General features: G+C 36.9%; 1 protein-coding gene across 14 annotated transcripts in view; it reads left to right on the forward strand.

The window, feature by feature from the left end:
- PPM1B (protein phosphatase, Mg2+/Mn2+ dependent 1B) overlaps positions 1 to 21,198 on the forward strand; it is a 62,298-nt gene that overhangs the window by 15,199 nt on the left and 25,901 nt on the right. For 4 of the 14 annotated variants that reach the window (XM_030034507.1, XM_041128218.1, XM_041128219.1 and 1 more), the window contains 5 exons: positions 1,128 to 1,243; positions 3,463 to 3,560; positions 11,248 to 11,392; positions 11,870 to 11,962; positions 16,274 to 16,432. The exons of 1 other annotated variant lie outside the window; for it this stretch is intronic. In XM_030034507.1, the coding sequence (XP_029890367.1) occupies positions 16,400 to 16,432 (33 nt within the window). In that variant the 5' untranslated portion in view covers positions 1,128 to 1,243; positions 3,463 to 3,560; positions 11,248 to 11,392; positions 11,870 to 11,962; positions 16,274 to 16,399. Of the gene's footprint in view, positions 1 to 1,127; positions 1,244 to 3,462; positions 3,561 to 11,247; positions 11,393 to 11,869; positions 11,963 to 14,404; positions 14,497 to 16,273; positions 16,433 to 21,198 lie in introns of those variants that run through there. 9 more of the 14 variants (XM_041128215.1, XM_041128221.1, XM_041128217.1 and 6 more) reach the window with 8 other exon arrangements.

Consider the following 21,198-nt stretch of genomic DNA (forward strand, 5'->3'; position numbering starts at 1 on the left):
GTTACTTGTTGACTATTTTTTATATTAAGCATTAGTTACTTGAAATCTACCTATTGAGTAAGCATGGAATAAGCAAAGTACCTTCATTGAATAAGCTCATTTAATCTAAGAAAGGAAGGAGAAATAATATTTCTCAGTGTTGAAAAAGAAGCTTTAGAACTTTACAGTGATTAGTATGTTTTGTCTCTCACTTGCCTTCACCCATTATTCTGAACCTTGTAAAACAAAGCAATTTGTAGAGCATTTGTTGTTTGAAGTTACTGAGGGGAAGAAAGATATTGGAAAAGGAAAGTAAATCTCAGTTTCTCTGAGATTGGTTCACTTCCCTCTTTGCCCAGGCCTATGAAAAGAAACTGTCATCCTAGATGTTACATGTAAACGTCTCTAAAGCGGAGAAGGCTTTAGTCAGATTTGTGCTACAGAAATTATATACTGGTATATCTAGGCATGGTAGGTTTAACTGTGATAGCCTTTCTCATGTGTTTGTGAGGAAAAACAACTTTGTTTCTTTATCATAACCAAGATAATTTTGGTGAATGGTCAGGTGTGTTTCTGCTTTTGCTTTTAAAGAAATCTGTAGTGGCTAGTAACAAGTTTCTTTGTCATGGTTTCTGTGCTTTAGAATAAGTTTGAATCTCAACTTTGAGTCTTTCTTTTCTTTCGAGTCCAGGATCTGGATATATTCTTGTAAATGATTGCATTAGTATGCCAGATTTTCCATCCTCTCTACACTTACATGTATGCATGGGTGTTTATGCAGGCTCTCTCTGTGTCATGTGGTTGTATGTATTCCTGGTTTGGAAATAGACTTGCTTACACAATTTTTGCGAAGGTGGTACACATTGACAGTGGGAGTTTTTTCGCAAGTAGTGGCCATTGAATGGTGTAGCTTAGATCACTTCATATTTTCATCTCTAATGAGTGAAAGGCATTCACATGATCTTTTGTTGCATTACCTTAGATGAGTAGCAAATTCTTGATTAACTTGGCCGCTTCCAGTGGTTCCTATGTTTTATTAGTTCCAGTCTAGAAGTTGCTATTAAGCAGTTCTTGAGCTATAGATTTTATTGAATATTGCGTTGAACTAGGAGAGAAATCGGTCAATTCTTCCATCTTACTACTTTCAGACTCACAGGCTCTTCTGCTTTATTCACCCCTAATATGCAAGGAAGAGTCTCTAAAGTGAATCTTTATCAGAAGGACAAAGATCTGGAAGAAATTTGATTTTTGTACTACGTTCAAGGTAAGACTTTCAAAATTGACAATGATCAGATGACAAAAAGCATGAATACTGAGGCTTGCAAAATGGTACTATTTCTGAGTTCTTGGCTTCTTGCATATTATGCTATTCCTGCAGAATATTATGAATATTTATTAAGTATTAAATACTTCTACATAATTCTGTGGAAATACACTAATGTTCAGAGGCATATAAGCTAGCAGTGGCTGTGTTCCTTAACTGAAATAGTTAAGTAGGCTGCTACTTGTAACTAATGTTTACTATGCAAGCTGTCTTCTGGGTAGCATAGGTGTTCCTACTTCTAAAACTGATACACTAAGTTGCATGATATAAAATGGAATGTCTTATTAAATTGGCAGTGTCTTAGTAACTCTTTTTGATTTACTTTAAGGTCCTGTGCTGAACTTGTAATTTCTCTGTGAATGCAATATTATAGCTGTTGAGTGACATTTCCAGTCAATTTCAAAATATCAGGAAATAATTGGGAGTCAGAGGGCAGGTTTGCTGCATTTTGGAAGGAATAGTAGATGTTTCTTTCAAAAAGCCATAGCTTCAAGCACATATACTGTTGTGATCTGTCTGCAAATTAAGAGCACCGGTCAAGTGTTATGAGCCATTAACATCATTCAGCAGAGTAATACCATTGCCTTCAGCTTCCATGCACAGTTTAACAAAATGTTTAATAATGTTTGTTGTGTGATTCCCACACCACTCCCAGGGAAGAGTGGAGGATGTAACAAGGACTAGGGGGATAAAACCTGTAGCAGACAAAGTAGAATTCCCTCTGGTGGGATCAGTCTTGGGGAGAATGTTGGTGGAGTGTTCTGTTGACTGGGCTAGCATCATGTTCATGGCACTCAAAGGGAGGAACTGAAAAAGTGGTTGAGAGGAATGGAGAGGCACATAGCTATCCCTTGCAGAGATGGTAGTTTGTGTCAGAAGGGGAATACAAGGCCATGGTATCCAGCCATAGAACAGATGGTGGAAACATTCACATGGAGTCACTCAGAAGGATGTAGGAGAAGTTTTGGGGACTGGAAAGCACAAGTAGCACTTAATGTAAGCAGCTGGTTGCCTAATGCTAGCCCTTCAATTTTAGGGGGGTGGAAACCTACTGAAATTGGCATTCATTGTGCTGAAGTCAGCACTTATTTGAAGGCTCAGATCAGCAGTCTTCCATTCATGTACCTATTTCTAATTTGCTGTGACTGTGTGGTTCTATTTTTTATATAGTAGGTTTTACTGAATTATCTGTGTAATCCCCAAGCTGAATGTCTACTTTTCTTTTTAAAATGCTAAATTAATCAGATTCTTGCAGTTGTCGTTCTGTAAAAGCCTGAATACTTAAGAGTATTCCTTTGTGTGCCTTGATGTATTTTTTTTTAATTTTTTTTATGGATACCTAGTTTAATCAAGACAGTTTGTTAAACCTAGTATAGAATACATGCAGGTTAAGCTTTATATGTAGTAAAGTGGTAAGACACAGATGTGAGCTTTGGAAGATAGAAATCGTTTTAAAGTATCTTGATGTGTTGTCTTGATAAATGGGATGACAGAGTAGAGTGTCTGCCCCCTTGCTACAATTAATGTGGGTTTTTATGCATCTTTGTGCTAAGATGTTCTTATCACCATTCAGTCCAGCAATGGCATGTCTTGCAGCCAACAGCATATAGGAGCAGTAACCTTTGGTGGAGCTGGAGATGGTGTCTTAATCTGTGCTATCCAAATTTGCCTGCAGCTGATGTCTGACCTGATGAGTAGCATAAAATGAATGTTGAATTATTAACGTGCTTGCTTCCCGGAATCCTTTTTGCTGTCAAGTGTATGTAGGCCTATCATTACTGCATTGACTGCCTGTTATGCCCTTAAGGACCCTTTCTAATATTGATTTCTTGAAAACTGGCATGGTCTTCTTGCATGTTAGTTTTAACATTCTTATTGATAAAATTGCCCTTTGAATTTTTGCAGGTATAGTTCGACATGTATTGTGATACTTGCATAGTGACAAAATTAAAACAGTTTTTACTCAATAGATATATCTGAGACTTCAGCATTGAAATATATGTATTGCAAATCAAGAGAGTTTAAACTGTATTGATTAAAAGTGAGTAAAAGTGATTTATTGTGAAACTGAAGTTGCAGTACTAATTGGACAAAACTTTGAGTATTTAAGCTTGCAAGTTGCCAAATGGCTGCTTCTTGCCAAGTACTCCTCTGTTTAGATGACAAGTGAAGCAGTTCAGATAGCCCCAATGCAGACACCTGAAAAAGATTCCATGTGTCCAGGCAACGATACTGGAGACTGCTGCCAGAAAAAAAGGTAATGGAAATTTGCTTCACTCTGCAGTTCCTAGAGATAATTAGACTTCAGACTTTTTCTTAAAAAGTTTCTCTATCCTGATGGAAAAGTAGAGCATGCTGTAAAAGTTCAGGGGGGAGTACTGTGTTCTCTGAAGTAGTCTGACAAGCCATCTGTGATGTGAAACCTAACTTTCTATACTATACTGTGGATTGAATAGTATGTATCATGTGATTACAGGTATATTGATCCTGTTACAGTATGGGAGTATATCATTATATATCATGTATAATCAGCTGCTCCTCTTAAGCATTTATTTATAACTGCCTTAAAAATCCTTTGAGATATGCGGTATTTGAAATGAGCCAAATCAGTTCAACTGGGTTGATTTAGGAAGGTGATAAATCTGTGTCAGCAATAAGGGAGCGACTTTCTAAGCAAATAGACCTTCTTAAAAATTTTAAGATGTCTTTACATTTCTAAGTGCTGATTCTCTTCATAATACAGTACTGTTACTGAAATAACTTTGCTAGTAGGTAGAAAAAATTTCTTAACTTGGAAGAGACTAAGGGGGGGGGAAGATGTTATAAAACTGTAATTGAGGTATAAAAATAACTATATATTTTAACAATTCCTATTTGGAGCCTTCAATTCCTGTATTATTTAAATTAGTTCTTTTGGATGATTGCGTGTAGGCTGTTAGTTGACATAACGGTTGCTTGAATTATGTCTTTCCAACTTGTGCGCTTTGCAGTAAACATTAAAATGCATATAGCATAGTAAGTGTTAATATTTGGCAGCTTATAGTACTGGTGTTCTTATCTTACTGATTTGAATGTGCTGGTGATTTTATTATGGTGCTGAAGGACCTTTTTTTGCATTTTATACACAAAAGGAGTTAAATTAACCTAGCAAGTGGTAACATGGCTAAAAAAAGCCAAAGTAGGTCTAAGTGGTTAAGTAGTGTGGTGGAGAATTTATGCTTCCTGTAACTGCCTGCACAGGAACATCAGCAGTGTCCCAAGGTTTTTTTTCATCTGCTGTGATGGCTCAGTTTTAGTTCATTTTTATCTGAAGACTTACCCTTAGAAGATAAGGGAAGAATAAGAACCTTCTTAGAGGGGAAGTCCTTCCCCTAATCATCAGTATCATATATAAAGAAATAAAAAACCACTCTTGCTATCCCTTATAGATTTGATACAACTTGATTTCTGTCATTGTCCAACATATCCACATTAGGGAATTCTTGCTCTATTTTTTGTACCTGGTGCTAACTGAAATACTGTAATTTTGATCTTTTTGCTCATTTTTCACTCCACTTTGTGGAGTTTAAACTCCTAAGTTTTGGTTATACTTGTGGTCTCACTTAGGGTTGTGTGTATTATACATGTAAGATAGGGAAAAATGTGGTTAGTTGGCATGCGTATATGGTAATGGCTTAATTCCCCTGATAGACAAAATGGGATGCTGTTGTACCTTTCAGAATCCTTTGTGGGATATTTGCTGTAAATACAGGATCTGTACAGAAAGACGTGTTGTAGAAAGCAGCTTTAAGCTTTTTTTCTGTCAGGAGCAGCAGAAATGTAAGATCTGGCGTTGAGGTTTAAAAAAACCTCCTTATTGGCTTCAGTGGTAGTAGCAAGGCTGATTCAAAAGCTGACTTGTTCTAAACGTGTTGCTAGCTACTAGATGCTAGGGTGAGATTTTCCACGCAGATAAAAATCAACTTTTGGGAGCTCTGGCTCTTAGCTGGTTTAAAAATCACTGAACACTGTTCAGAGAAGAATTAGTCAAGATAGCCTTCTGCAGAGAATCTGTTCTTCCCCTTTGTGAGCATTTCCTGTGAGAGACTGACAATGGTATTAATCCTTTGAAAACTGTAAAACTTCCTGACTATATTGTGTAGCTATAGCATCTGGCTCAGTCACATTTGCTGTCTTAGCAATTCTGTCAGGTTTCTTACCTCTTTATCCTACAGTGTTTTGAAGTCTGTAACAGTGGAGTTTATTATCCAAATATGCATACTTGCTACAGAATTAACCCTTCTGAAATCTGTTGCTTTCTCTGATTTTCCTGACAACTGGTTCTGTAAGAGTTCTTTTTGGTCTTACACTTAAGATGTTTTCTTGAAAGGCTTAGCTAGAAAGGGCTAAGTTCTTTCTACTGCATAATCAACAGAGAAAGTTTTTATTGCAAGATTACTTCTGAATTTGAATACCATAGTTTGCTAACACCTTGCTCTTCTCCTGGGGAAAGGAATGACAAACGCTGGATGCTCTTTAATACTGCTGTAGTAGATAGAGTGGATGAGACAGTTCACTTCTGTGTCAAGTGAGGTGTGGTTTAGGGACATGCTGTTTTGGCGCAGAGGACTTCTGAATAATGTGCTCTGTAATGTTATCATATGACAGGTATGGTGGATTCTTTCTCAGAATGTTTAACACCAGTGCTCAGGCTGTGATTTCTGCTTTTTTTTTTTTTTTTTTAAGCGGATGGATATTTATAAGTAATCCACCTGGATTGACTGTATTTTTTTTTTAAGCATTGATTTGAAGGCCAGATGTTCAGAAAGGCAATAAATGGACAGATGGTTTCAAACTGACTCATTAGCTATTGCTACCTAAGTATTCTAGCTAGTAAGATGATAATAAATTTACCTCATGGGGAAACACCATAGGAATATACTCAGAAGATAGGCACTTCAGTAATAGTAAATGTGATTTTATGTTGCCCATGCGTATCACCCTAGTGTGTCTGAGCTGGAATTTTGAATCCCCCTCAGGAAGATGAATGTTGCAGACTCTGCCCTTTGCATTAAGAAAAAGAAATGCAAACTCATGCAGAATATGAACACATCATCCTCAATCTGCAACTCCTGGGTTGCTGTGGAAGAAATAATGCATATCTAGAACTTTACGTACACTATAGCTATTATGTAAGATATGATAAAAGCTAGTTAAGAGACTTTTGGAAGTTCTTCTCTAGAAAGTCCTAGCAGCCCCAATAAACATGTTTGTTCAAAGTAGAAGTCCTCTGCTTACAATCTCCTTTTTTGTAGTTTTAATTGAGTTTTTTGTGAAAGAACACTAACAGATAAATGCAATACATTTTAACTCTTGAAGAAGCTCTCTTCTCCTTAGTTCAGCTAAAGATCAGATAACTGAAAATGAAGAGTTTTGTACTTTGATATTTTTACTGAAGAATGTTAGATGGCCTTTCTCTTCAGCATTCCTGAAACTGGATGTTTGAAAAGCTGTCCAGCATAACTGATTGAGAGATGATTCCATATTTCTGTGCTTGAGTTATACTAAGCGTAACTCTGATCTGTTACAGAAAAACAGAGGAGTAAGTGCTTGCCAGTGATCTCCCAGTAGGCAAATGTAGATTGCATACATGCATTCTGAATTCTAGTAAGGCTGGCTTTTGGTATTCTTTAATCTTCTGCTTGTATAATTCAGGAGAGTTTGAGTTACTCATCAGCTAGGTGAGCAGTCTCTGCTTCAGGCATTCGCTTGTACCAGCGTAACTATGTCTGTTGCTCAGCCATGTAGTGTGGAAACAGGAACGAGCTGCTGAGAGCAAATAATGCTTAAGCTACCACTGCTGCCAAGACATCTGCATAGCCATAATGTGAATTTACTGATCTAAGTCTTACCTAAAAAAGAATTGCAGAGAATTTAGGAATTTAAGAGGTACCTTGCAAATATGTATTAAAGATAGGTTTGCAGGAAAAAAGTTCAGAATACCTTTTGTAAGTTGTATCAAAAGGCAGCTTTCCAATGCTGTAGCTTAAGTCCACCATTTGTGAGGTGATATTTAAAAGTATAGACCTAATTAGAATGCTAAGACCATAGTATTATCAAGCTTTTAGATGAATATAAAATACTAGTCTAATAGTGTGTTCCTGTTGGAAATTCAGTCTTGAATAGTTCAAATGGCTAACTGGCAATAAAAGTTTGAACTGCAAACTTTGAACTGCTGAACCAAATTTTCACCAGAATCACAAGTAAATTTATTTCAAGGCATTTAGCTTTTTAAGAAGCCCTGGGTGTTATAAAATGTAGTGGAAAGATACCTTTGCACTTTTTACAAAACCATAATATTAGATCAACTGTTTCAAAAAGCATAAAGCACTTAAATTACATCACAGACTTTTTAGTTTTGAACTTTTGTTCGTTATCCTTCCTTTGACTGTTGTAATAATGAACATTTTAGTGCAGCTTCCGTGTTTGAAGAGGGGAGAAAAAAACCCCAATAGAACCCCCACACCCACAAAAACACAAATCAAGGCTTTGTCCAGTCTTGGTTGATTGGCAATGTTTTTGTAAAGAACCAAGAACTACTTAGCAAATGGAGAGAGAATTCATTATCCTTTTATCACAAAGGATGAGCAACTTTCTCTTTAGGGTGAAGGTTGTGCATTGTCTCAAGTAATTACACAGAAATTAACTCCTGCTGTAGTTTGGGCTTTGTTGTATATGTAGGCTGAGAAAGAACTACTGCATGAACTTGCAGCACAACTAGTGCGTTCCCTTGGTATGTGCTTTTATGTTCCTGGAAAAATCAGGTGACCTAATGAATGCCTACTTTGAGAGGGATGTTATCTTACATTTACTGTATGGTGGGAACATGCAGTTGGGAGGGAGGTTGCAGTATACTAGCTAACCTGTGGTAAGCTTATGCTATTGCTCTTTTCCTTCTCCCTCCTAGCATCTTTTACTTCTGCAAAATCTTTTACTATCTTCTGCGTGAACCAGTTTACAATTCTGGGGGATGATATAGGCAGTGGTGGTATTGTGATGTCACAAGGTCAGTTATGACACATTAGATTATAGCTTTTTCTGTTGATGTTCAGGGAGTGGGTTGGTTGGTTTGTTTACTTGTTTTAAAGCAGCAATGATTTGGTTATCTGTGAAAGGTCAGAGTCATAGCTGGTTGTGGAGCAGAATAAAACCCAGAGTCTTTCTGGTGCTTCTCTGACCAGAGTCTGGAAACTTGCAAAGGACAGGGTGTTGTAGTGGGTTTTGTTTGTTTTAAACATGAGGATTCAGCTTGAGGATCATTAGTATTTTGCTACCAGGGTTAAGTATGTATTTAATTATGAGGAAGAACAGCATTTGATGCCTACCCTTCTGTAAAATAATATGGTAGGGTTCTTCAGATTTCTCTAGCCTGCATAACTTTTTTACATGTGCTTACTTTTGAATATTGGGTTTAGTTGTTTAGCAGTGATTTACTTATGATGGCTTTGGCTGCATAGTATTTATCTTCTGAAGAAAATACTGTAAACATGGTGAAATTCAAATTCTTTATTAGCCAAGGAATATTTAAGTTGTGCTCAGTTAAAAACTGTTCTACTGTAGGGTACTGGTGTCTTAGTAGCAAAAATTATAAAAGTTTACTGAACTAACGTAGTCCTACTCAAATATTAAGTGTTCACATACTCCAGAGATCTGAGGAGCCCAAATAAAATGCTTAATACATCTTGCAATTTTGTTAAGCCTTTAATAGGAGCATTCAGCTTTATTCTTGTGATGTAATTTATGATTAGCAATGTGGATAAGACCATTTCATTTATGTATGTGAGCATTTTCTGCACACAAATTATTGGAGGCTGGATAGAATGGCTTGTTATCCCAAAGCTCTGTCATTAACCTAATTGTGTTTTCATATGGAAAAAAAATTACGCAGCTTATTTGCAGAAGAGTCACTACTGTGCAGAAGTAAGTAGGAGTCGTGTCCCCTCTTTGTGCAATGTTTAGTGGTGGAGTATATATCTTAAGATGTTTTGGTGTTTTGGGACACTGTATTTCTCACTTCTGAGAACTAGTGTAGATAGAATTTGTGTAAATAGGAGCATATTCTAGGATAAGATGCTCCTAGTATCTTTGAATCTGCCCTACTCTAAGCAACCTGTCTCTGGGCTAAAAGTCAGCCTTGTCTAATGAATGCTCTTACATCCTCTGTAGAGTAGAAGAGTTTGGGAAGGGTCAAGCTTCTTGCTTCTGGGAAGCATAATGCTTGTCTTCTGCTCTGCTATTGTGAGTCAGCCACTTCTAAAGGCTACTGGAGTAGCATCAGAAGAACTGAGGCTCTTGAGCACTTCATCGTGTAAGCACCCTGTACCCTCCTAGTTAAGGGGATCTTCTGAAGGTGGAAGACAGTGCTTGAAGGAAGTTGTGTCCTGGTCACTCATTCCGTGTTCATACCCTAGTCATTGGTGTATTTAAGGAGTTAGGCTGATTTGTGCAACTTTGTGAATCTGCGCTGCTTGTGGGTTTGTTTTTTTTCCTTGAAGTTCTTGGATGTGGAAACACCTTTTTTTTTTTTTTTTTTTACTGAAACTTTTAAACTTTTTGGGAGGGCTTTTGCCATATAGTCCAATACAATGATTTAGGATACTTGCAGTCTAGTTCTTTCAAAATACTTTTTCAGAGTTCATTAATGATTTAGTGGATGCCGCTTAAGGTGTACTTTCACAATACTCTGAGCAAATCTGAATCGGCAGCAGCTGCTGGTTCTGCATTTCTGGCATTGGCACTTGTCTGGTTGTGCATTTCCTAAGCTGGTTTGGAGAGTTCAAGTCACAGAAAATAATTGACTTTTTCTGGCTTAGTTTGATTCCTTGAACCATGCATCCTGTTGTGGTGCTTAAGAAGAAAGAAACTTGGGGAGAATACAGGGCTTGCACCAGTGTAATGTTACAGGCATAAAACTTACTGAACCCCTACAATTCTTCAAACAGTAGCAAAGTATTCCTTCTTTTGAGCAATATCTTGCTTATGACACGTTTTGGTAGTGGAAAAGCACTATTTAGTGTTTGGAAGAGGCAAGCCATAATGAAATGTCATAGCTCCATTCTTGGATCAGTGGGCTTAAAGTCAAGGTCTGCAGTATGGCCCCTTTATGACTCATTCAGCTCATCAGAGTGCTATAATCAGTTTAAAATCATCAGTGTTACATAGTTCCTTCTACCAGTGTACTGTCATGGTAACTTTTATAAGATGCAGTGGTTTATAAGATTAAATATGTAGTCCCTGATCCATTAAGGAATTTGGGCATTTGCATCCTGCTCAAACCAATGAGTAGATGCCCAGATGCTTTTGTAGATACACACATCTGAATTGTTAGTTATCTGCTACTTTTACAGTTTAAGCTGAATTTGTTTACTTTTATAGAAACTACTTTTAAAGAAACATAATGATTCTTATTTCAGAGGAGATTAAATACTTTTGCAACTGAAGATTATTGCTTTTGTTTTAAACTCTCGTGCATTTTTACATCTAAGCAAGCAGAATAAAGAGCTTACAAATTAGACATGCTGCACTTGGTGGGTTTAGAGTATACTCTGTCATTGGAGCAGGTGAATAAAATTAAGCAAATAGCACTGTTAAGCTAACAGGCATGCAAAAGCTATTACTTCTGTTACTGAATTTAGGGACTTGGATGCCAGGTAATAGGCTAAATGACTTTTTAAGTGCTAGTCTGTGCTGGTGAAGGAAATAGGAAAAAAATTAATCTGATTCTTTGTTAGCATGAATCTTTAATATGGTGTTTAGAAAGTGTACTGAAAGGTCTTCTGACATCCAGGTATAGCTTTAGTTCAAGCGCTTCTATTTAGGAAAAAGTTGTATTTATGAAAAAATTCATGTACAAATCTGTTGTAAGCCATCTGGAGTAGCTAACTACTTTCTTTGTTTCTTTCTAGGAAATACCAAAATAAAGCAGATGTTGTGTCCTGTACTGTTATCTCAAGGTTTTGCAAGTCATTCTGTTATGTGCTTCTTGGCAGCAGGAATGTAAACTAATTCTTTCAGCACTGAACTAGAACCTTGACTAGGTTGCAGTTAAAGGTAAGAACAAATTCTGCCACTTGGAAATTTATGAGAAGGTATAATCACTTTTACTTTGACTGTGTTTTAATTTGCAATTTGTAATTGACCAAGAATTTAACAGAACTTTCAGAACAGATTGGATAAAAGGATGTGGTGTTTTTCTCCTTTAAATGCATTTGAATTTTGCTTAATCTTATTTTTAATAGGGAGGAAATATAACTTCTTTCTGCTATGGTACAAAGCATTGTTAATAAATGGAGGGGGAAAAAAAGTGGTTTTTGAACACCTAAATGTGTGCTGACCCAGATTTTGAGGAAGGTATTGTCTCACACAAAAGACTGTACAGTGTCAGTCAGTAAAAATCACGAAGTGTTTTGCCACTGTGTGTTGAGGTCAGCTTACTGTCTGTGTGTGGCGCTTTTCCCCTCAAAGTCTGTGTTTCCTTAAATGTGCTAATAGCAGCAGTACTGCTTAAGTTACCTTTTTTTTGATCAGTTACAGAAAATATCTAAATTTTTGTTACAAGTCCACTGTTGCTTCAACTCTTGAATCACCTTTTCAAGGGTAAAAGTTGGTGTCGTCTTCCAGGTCAGTGAAAATGTTTTGGCTGCTGGTTTTCTATCATAACCTTATCTGACAATGATAGATAAGAAGATAACTCTTGTCCCACTACTCAATCACTATCTTCTAAACTAGTGTGTAGGAACTAAAAGTTAATGTTCTCTTACTCTGACTTCTTGAAAAAAAAGATAAATTAAATGCCACAAAACTGTATTAATTAAAAAAAAAAACAAACCACAAAACAAAAAAAAAAAACCCCAAAACCCCACAAAACCAAAAAACAAAACCACATTACCACAAATACCTGTCATAGAGATTGCATATGTTGGTTTGTATGTCTCTGAATAATTTATTTCTGTTTTTAAACAGGGACTATGTGTTTTGAAGACTGTCCATGAAATAGCTTTATTGCATATGCTGAATCTGCAGAATTATGATCAAGTTAAGGCCTTTCAGTCTTGATTTCACATTTTGGTATCTCTGACAGGAAGAGTTGCTTGCCTTAGATTGTGCTTGTCAATAGTGGCAGGACAAGAGATTGGCCTGTTGGTATCAAGCAGTCTAACCTGTCTTACTCTGAAGTTGGATGATGCATAGGTCAGTGACAGGTTTGTGCCTAGGAGGTAGCATGGATTGTTCTGCTGCTACAATGAAAGAAGGGTTCAAATGTGTTTTGGTTTTTTTTTTTTGTTGTCTTGACTGCATGTACTTAATTTTCAGTGATGTAACAGGTTGAAAAAAGGCACAACTCTTCTTACACTGTGCAAGTCATGGACTAATTTATGTTGGAATGGACCTCTAGCACTCATCTAGCCCAACCCTTGTGTCTGACTTCCTCAGATTTCTGTATGAATCAACGAGTCACCCCTCAATTATGTAAATAAACCGTTTAGTGTTTTACTGTGGTTTTGAAGACCTGCTGCAGAACACTTATTCTGGTCTTTCAGACCTGCTTAGGAGCAATTTATTGATGATACAAATTGGTGATTCATTGCTGCCCTAATCTCACAAAAACATGTCTGAATCTTTTAGTAAATGTTCAAAAAGGTAAGCAAAGTTGTCTTAAATGCCTAATTTAGAATAAGGGATAACTCATTTTTAGTGACATACTGCTTCATGCTAATGAGTGAAATAAATTCTTCATTTTAATACCAGTAGTGTGTTGGCTAAGCATTGGTTCTCTTTCTTCAAAATCTTAGGTGCTATTTCTATAATAAAAACCTGGCTGGTGGGGGTTAGATTGATGATTGAAAAGGAGCAAACTAAATTGAACTCAAAATAGTTGATCTCTTATTGAATTTAGAGAACCACAAAAAACGTTTCTGCATAGAAATAACTATAAACTTTATTAGGGAAGGATAGCTTTTATATAATGCTTTGTAGTAGCCAAGTGCCATGTGCATCTGTTTTGAATAGCCCAGTAAAGAAGTGAGAACATGCTTATTGGCTGCAGAAAGTATGAGCAGATACAGGCAAACAAAAGGAATTTCAGTTAATATCATGGGATATAAATCTTGTCGTAGTATGGTCAGTAGGGATTAACCAGTACAGGGCAGTCTTCCGGGTGGTATAATAAAGCCATGCTGAATTGCAGAGCTTGAGTTAAGGACAAAATGTGACTTCAGGGTTAATAAGCCTGAAGAGGTAATATCTGATTTAACCAAGTAGGCCCATTTCTCTTGGGTTCCAGTGCACCAAACTCCTACTTCAAGAAAATGGTACAAGAGCATGAATACTGGCTTATACAGAGCTATCTTGGGTCTTAAAGACTTTAGCTTTCATTCTGTTCCCGTGGAGGTGCTAGAAGCAGTAGTCTGCTTTGCACTGTCTGGGCCCAGTGTTGTTGTACTTGATGAACCGGCCTGTGTATGTGTGTGTTACCTATCACTTTTTGTATACTTAACTCTGTAACTCAGATAAACTATTTGCAGATAATGAAGGGGATTGAATTTCCCAGACTTAGTGTTTGGAGGAAATCTTGGTAAAGAAAACCTGAAGTTGTTACCTGGAAAACTAAGATGAGTGACATTAAAGAAGACATTGACTACGGCAGAGTCTGTCTGTCTTAGAACGTCACTGCATTCCTCTTCAGTTAAGTCCCTAGCTGTGGTGCCAATCTGAACTAAGGGCTGCTGGCTATCAGAAGTCACACCGGCAAGCACAGAATTATGTGTAGCTAACTAGGAAAAGCACTGCATATTTTTTTAAGCTTTCATTTGGCCACAAAACTATGAAGTTGACTTCTGCCACTTATCTGAGCGTGAAGCTGCATGGTAAATGCTTCATGACTGTAAAAATGCATCAACCTGGGCACTGATGGCTTTGTACTATATGCTGTGATTGCAAAGCTAGATGGAGAGTCCACTTAAAAGTTTTTTGCGAAGTTCATCTTGAATATTCATCTGAGATATGACATCTAACTTTCTACCTACCAAACTGCAATCCAGATCAATAAGAAGCCACAGCATAGAAGTGTGCAACTCATCCATGAGACAGATGGTTGCCATATAAGCTGAGCTTGAAGATCTGCAGTTACCTAGCTTCATTCATGTTTTAATAAGGTGCAAGAAAGCAGAATATAAAATGAACCTCTGAAAAGACCACAAGTATATGTTTTTCTGGTGTTAACAACATAGCTAAAAAGGTTATAGCTCTTAACCTAGCTCCTGGTGCTCCTTTCTTTTTTTTTCCCCACTGTCTTCCCTGTTGAAGGTCACTGCCCCCTTGGATCTGCTGTCTAAGCTTCTGGCTTCTAAACCCAGTGCAGTCAAAGTCACAAAGTTTCAAAATACTAAAGCTAACTTTGCACCTCTTCAGTGAAATAGTTCACAGAGTGAGGGCAAAAATGTCTTAGCTAGCAGTTCTGAAAAGAAAGAAATTGCTGGCACAATGTAGTGGTGACTAGCTGAAGCAGAGCAGAAGAGATAATGTTTTCAGGTATTGCTACTGACATTGAAAATAGATGTGAATCCACAGTGTTAAATTATGCCTGTGATTGTTTTGTACCTCCAGACCAGTTTAAAATAGCTGAAGTACATTCTCAAATCTTCATCTCTTTTTTAACTTGCTGGTTTAAAATAGTATGGTGGTGGAATTTGTATGTTTTGTTTGGTTTTGTTAGTTTCTTTTCCCCCAACTGTTGTAACAATAGAGATGCAGAAATTAATTTCAGAGTTACAGCTGTAGCTCCTAGGTATGTATTCGACCTGGTGATGAGGATAACTTGCAAATTTTTTTCAATTCCTGGTTTAAAAGCCTATTTGGCTTCTTTCATGTCATCCTGACAGGAAAGTTTTTTTGATAGTAGGCTCTATATTAAAGGTTTATATTGATACTTAATTTCTTTGTGTCGTATCTTTGGTCAGCTGAGATCCTTCCTAATGGTGACTCCCATGGTGACTCCCGTGGCTGCAGATTATTTCAACATACCCCACTGCCCTCAAAAAAAAAAAAAAAAAAAAAAAAAAAAAAAAAAGAACAAAACCAACAAAAAAACACCCAACCAAACCCCAACTTCAAAACAAATAAACCCCATAGTAAGTGGGCATGAATGATAATCACTGTCCTTTTATGTAATTCATTTTTAAGTAAAAGTAAAATACTCAGATCTTATTCTTGGATTCCAGTAATTGCTCTTTGACTCTGCCAGTACTTGTGGTTATGTAGTTAGAGTAGGTGTTACAGCCAAGCTTCAAGTAGAGCTCTTGCTCAAAAATTCAATAACTATTTGCCTGATGTGAATTTATGTAGTGCCAGCATTTTTAAGGTCAGTAAGTCAAAAGCAATCCCAATGGGATCAAAAGTAAAGATCTTTAAAGGTGGTTTCATGCATCAAATGAACTTACATTTAGTATGCATATAGTATAAATAGATAGCATAATGGAATTATGGTGATAGTACAATGATAGTATATTTTAAGTAAACACAAGATTAGTAAAAGATGACTTACAAAGTTTTGTCACTATTTCTTGTGTAAATTGAAGGGTACAGGGAATCTTTATGAATGTCAAAACTATCTACAGTGTGTGTAGACACATGTAAGGTGTAGAGTGTATGTATGCATATACATACTAGAGGGAGAGTGCAAGTTGGAAACAGACACAAAAGAGCTTTCTACCACAGCTAAGTTTGAATTTTTTACTTAAACCAGAAAAGTTATTTCTTCCTGAACTTTCAATAAGCTTTGAAATTGTTTGTCACAAATATTTTATTTATTTGTCATTTACATCTTTAATATCTAGTACAGCGTTTTCTCTGTTGAAACGTCATTTTTTTTATTTATAGCAGGAGCACATGTGTTTTGTAACAGGAAACTCTGGCACTGTTTCTTTTCCACAGCACTGACTTATTAAAAATGACTGGCCTGTTGAGTGAATCCTTCTGAGGAAGAGACATTTTACAGTACACTTTTATGACCTAAGCCCAAAAGATTGATGTTGGACCATTCTCATTGTATGAAAAGATATGTTATTGCCTTTGGGACTGTTGGCTATCAAGGTATTAGTCTAGTTCTGCTGTTCTCTTTGAAACTGACATGTGATCTGAAAATTATTTCATAGTGTCTACAAAAATGTTGATTATGGCTTTTAGACCTTTATAATCTAATTACATTTTGGTTGCCTTCATGACAACCAGCAAATAAATATTTCTGCCTGTTAAATACAAATCTGTGTGGAAAGGAGCATGCTTTTCATTTACAGTAGCTGCCTGTTTTCCCCTCCATGATGTAGTAGAAAATCATGGGTATCTGGAAGTGAGCAAGAACCGTCTGCCAATTTGTAAGTAGATGTTGGGAGAAAATCAGTGGGTGTGGTTGTTTTAAATAGAGAAATTAAAACTTACGCACAGACCTGATTTTAAGACCCTTTACTATATGGCTGATCTAATACCAAAGAAAGTCTTCATTGTGTAGCTGTGGGGAGAAGGACATTGATTACGAATTTTTCTTGCGTGTCAGAGGACATGGCTTTTGTCTTCATACTTCCATACCTCAAAGGGGTAGATGTCTTTGGTTTCCTGAGCCTGAATTATTGCTTATGTTCCCTGTATATGAGATAAGGACCTCATGTAGGATTTGTATCAGGTAGAAAACATCAGAGAAGAATATATGTTAGGACTTCAGAGAAGGAAGACTTGGGTTAAGTTTTTGCCCTGGGAAAGGGATGTCAGCTTTTGTTAGAGACTCACTGCCCTGAACTCTCTTGGAAATGGCATAGCTATTGATTTAAAACTAGAGGTGAAGAGTGTACAGCAGAGTGGTAGCTAGAGCCGCTGCTTTAGCAGCGTATTGCTCAGATTCAGTTTCTTCTATTGCCACAGAGGGGGAAGGGCCAATATTTTTTTCCTCTAAAGGCCTTCTGAAAGCCTTTGAGCCTTGGTGATTATTGGCATTTACCAAGTGATTGACTTTTTAAAAAAAATTTTTTTTTATTTTTCCCAGAGTTGGGAAGACTGCTGGAGGAAGGGAATCCTGGGTTTCCATTCTTGATCTGAAGCATATATACTGTTTTAAAGAGTAGTCTGTGGAGCGTGGATGAGAACTGAGGCCTTCTCCATTTCCAAGAAAGTTTTGGGAGTTACAGTAGACATGGTCTTCCAGATTTTGAAAGTTTTAGCTAAATCTTATGTGGTGTAAACATTTTCACCAGAAGGAAGCTAAATTGTTTTCTCAAACTAATGTGTTATGCAATTAAATTGCATTTTAAAATGGGATCTTTGGAATTTAAATCTCAAACGCTGAAGGGGTACTGAGTTTTTGAGCTTACATGTATATTGATTAAAACTGACTGAATTACTAGCTTACATGGGCACTTCATCTGTTCCTCTGCTGGCTGTGTTTTCTTTTAAGACTGAATCTTGCTCTACAAAGATGTTTGGGGCTTAATGCCTTAAGTCCCTCAAGAAATGTTGAGAGGTTTTGATTGTTGAGAGGAAGTATAATGAAGTCTTTGTTAATTAACAACTTGGACAGTGGAAGAGTATTCACTCTTAGCACATTTGATACCATATTGGGGGGAGTGGCCAATAAGCCAAAGAGTAGGCCTTAACAGTAGACAGAAAGATCTTGACAGGTTGGGCAAATGGTCTGATGGTAATCCCAGGAAGTTTAATCAAGTCATGTGCCTGGAATAAAGTAACTTTGTCCTTCAATACAGGCTGGGTGATAACTATCTACGAATGAGCTTTGCAGAAAAAGAACCATAGGGTCCTGGTGGACAACCAGGACAAGTGCATTGAACGTTAAGGAACAGTGTGTCTGTAGTGATGAAAATTTGGGCCACATTAGAAAAGGTTTATCCAGTGTGTTGGGAGAAGTTATTTCCCTCTGTTTGGAACTGATGAGGCTGCATCTGCAATATAGTGTGGAGTGTTGGCCCCCCAGTACAAGAAAGGCATAGACAGTGGAGCAAGTTGAGCAGAGGACCACTCTGGTACTTAGGGGCTGGAGTATGTGATCTGTGAGGAGAGGTGAGCGCTGAGTTTCTTCAGTCTGGAGGATAGATCCAGTTGCTGTGTTCCAACTATGTAATGGGAGGGTATAGAGAAGGTAGAGTTATGCTCTTCCCAGAGGTGTGTAATGAAAGACTAAGAAGCAAAGGACACAAGTGGCACTGATGGGAGTTCGGTTTTCATTATGAACGTTGTCACACGTGAACTCTTTGCACAGAGGCTGTGGAATCTCCATCATTGGAGACTGTCAAAACGTGACAAGGATCTGAACAGCCTGAGCCATCTTTGGTGTTGGATATTGTATTGATTGAACTTTGAGTAGGGGTTTGGACTAGATAACCTCTAGAGGTCTCTTCCAACATGAATCATTCTATGATTCTGTAATTTGTGAATTCTGACCTGACTTAAATGTTATGTAGGTGCTTGTGTCAAGATTGACTTGTATCTAGCCTAGTATGCTTAAAATAAGAGATGGGAAGACCAGGTTAGACCTATGATAGTCTTTGCTTTCTGTAGGATTTTTGCAGGCCAGTTTGGCTGAGTCCTGTTTTTAGGTGCTCAAGTCTTTACTGATCTAGCCTGAGATGTTAAGAGGGACAAAACTAGATGTGAGTACCAAGTTTTTCCAGTTTTTCCACTGGAACTGTATTCTTTTTGTAACCTTTCATTTTGGAGAAAACAAATGGTGTTTTGTTTATTGTGTTGTGGTTGGTTTGTTGTTGTTTTGTTTTGGTTGGTTTTTTAAAGCTGCTTTGCTAAAAAAGTAAAGTTTGGTATGATACCACAAATTTCATTAAAATATCTCTGATTTACTTAACTAATTTGTACATAGGTAAATACACAACTATCTCTAGCAGTAAACCCAGCTGTGTATGTTGGCACTGTAGATGTGGCATTTGTGCATAATGCCTAATAGGAATATGCTGTACTCACCTGTATGCCATGTCATTTGTTTGTTATTTTCTGTAACTTCCTAGTGTTTTTAAAATGCTAGAAGTTGTTACTGTTAAAAATGAAGTTTTTAACAGAACAGGTGTTCGTCTCCATTTTAAGTCTTCTTTGTGCCTACTATCACTGATAATTTTGATTGAAAACCTCAGTTTCAATGAGTCAGTGAAATCCCCGTTTCTTCCATGGTCACTGAAACGGCTTGACTTTTTCAGCTAGTCTTCAAACCAATTCCTGCCTTGTGTAGTCTGCATAATACACCCAGTGGTAGAAGGCTTTCTTCTTCTATGTGTTTGGTGTCTTTTATAGGACCAGCTGTAAGTTGATTGCTAGACTTACTGGTTTTTTACTGATTGCAAGTCAATTTCTGCATCCTTTGTTAAAGACTTGTAATATTTAATAGAATATTTAGAATATCAAGAATATGATTTTGAATAGTATGATCTTTCTTTTTGGTTTCTTACTCCTGTGCTGTAAAAAGTGAAGCTGCTTAAGACATGGGTAAAGCTAAAATGTGAAATGTGCCTCTGGTGTTTTTTTTTAAAACAGTATTTTATTTTATATATATATATATAAAACACAACACTTAATACTGAGCTCACAGGCTTTTGCAGTTAGATAGGTTTTGATCTTTTTCCTCAGTCATATGATTTCTTTCACACTTTTGATTTTAAGAACAGAAGGACATACTCAATTAAAGGAATCTCATACAAGGTCTGGAGTGTTGGATGACTTCTGCCATTTTGGCAGCATTTCAGTCCTCTATTATGTTTTTACTGGGAAGAATGTTTTTGTGTGCTTTTACAATAGCTTTATATTATGTGTAATTTGTGAATAAGTGGTCATCAGCCATTGGAATCCTTTCATGGATCTCCTTTACTGATGTTAGTTGAACTATTAAATTATGTGGAACATGTTCAGCTCTTAACTGAGAACATCAGTTGCTGAGAACACTTGTTTGTGGTGGTGTGTAGCACTGCCTTGCTTTGCTTTTATGACACCATTTGACACTGATTCTTTTTTGTTTGCTTTTTCAAAGCAAAATCAGATTTTTCAAGAGAAAGGGTTGTGAAAAGCATTTTGGCTGGGTATCTCACTAGGTAACAAATACCTCATTTCTGTTGCAGTGTGTTGCTTCCATTGATTCGCAGTCTTGCAAATATTCTTTTCAGATAAAGAAGGAAGAATAACGATGCAAATAATTCTGAGCAGAATGTAACTTACTACTTTCGCTTGCAAATTACATACAGTGTGAAGCTTACCATGCATAACATAAGGTTGTGTAGTTATTTTATCTTCATTGCTATCCCAGGTAATATAATTAGAGGCCAGTGGATGATGAATAGAGAGATAAAGAATGAAGATAATTTGTGGTTTCTTGTGTGTGGAATTCTTTAGATAATATCATAAAATTGAACTGATTGGGAAAGTGGGGGAAGTTTAGGAGGTATAGTATGTGTTTGAAAGGGCTTAATGACTTTTCAAGTTGCTAAAAGTATGGAAAGTTTTTTGAGAATGTTAGATGCGGGTTTGAAGTCATTCTGTAACTTGCTTTTTTGTATTAGATGTGCCATTATCTGTGAAATTGGTAATTCTGGTTCTGCTTCGTAAAACCCAGTTTGAGGACTATTTTTATGTTTATATGGAGTAAAATCAAATTGGCAACAACCTTTGAGCATGTTCTCTTAATTTGGTTTTGCTAGAGATTCTGCAGCTGAGGATATGTACCTTGTACATGGAATGCCCAGTTTGGAGAGCAAAAAAGGCTCAGGACGCTTTCTTTGGTGTCACACAATTCCTTTTTTCTAATAGCTACTTAAGATAATTTACTAAGTACAAGACTTGTGTGTTGTAACATCGGACTT

This window comes from Aquila chrysaetos, chromosome 13, assembly GCF_900496995.4.
Source record: "Aquila chrysaetos chrysaetos chromosome 13, bAquChr1.4, whole genome shotgun sequence".
Classification (NCBI taxonomy): domain Eukaryota; kingdom Metazoa; phylum Chordata; class Aves; order Accipitriformes; family Accipitridae; genus Aquila; species Aquila chrysaetos.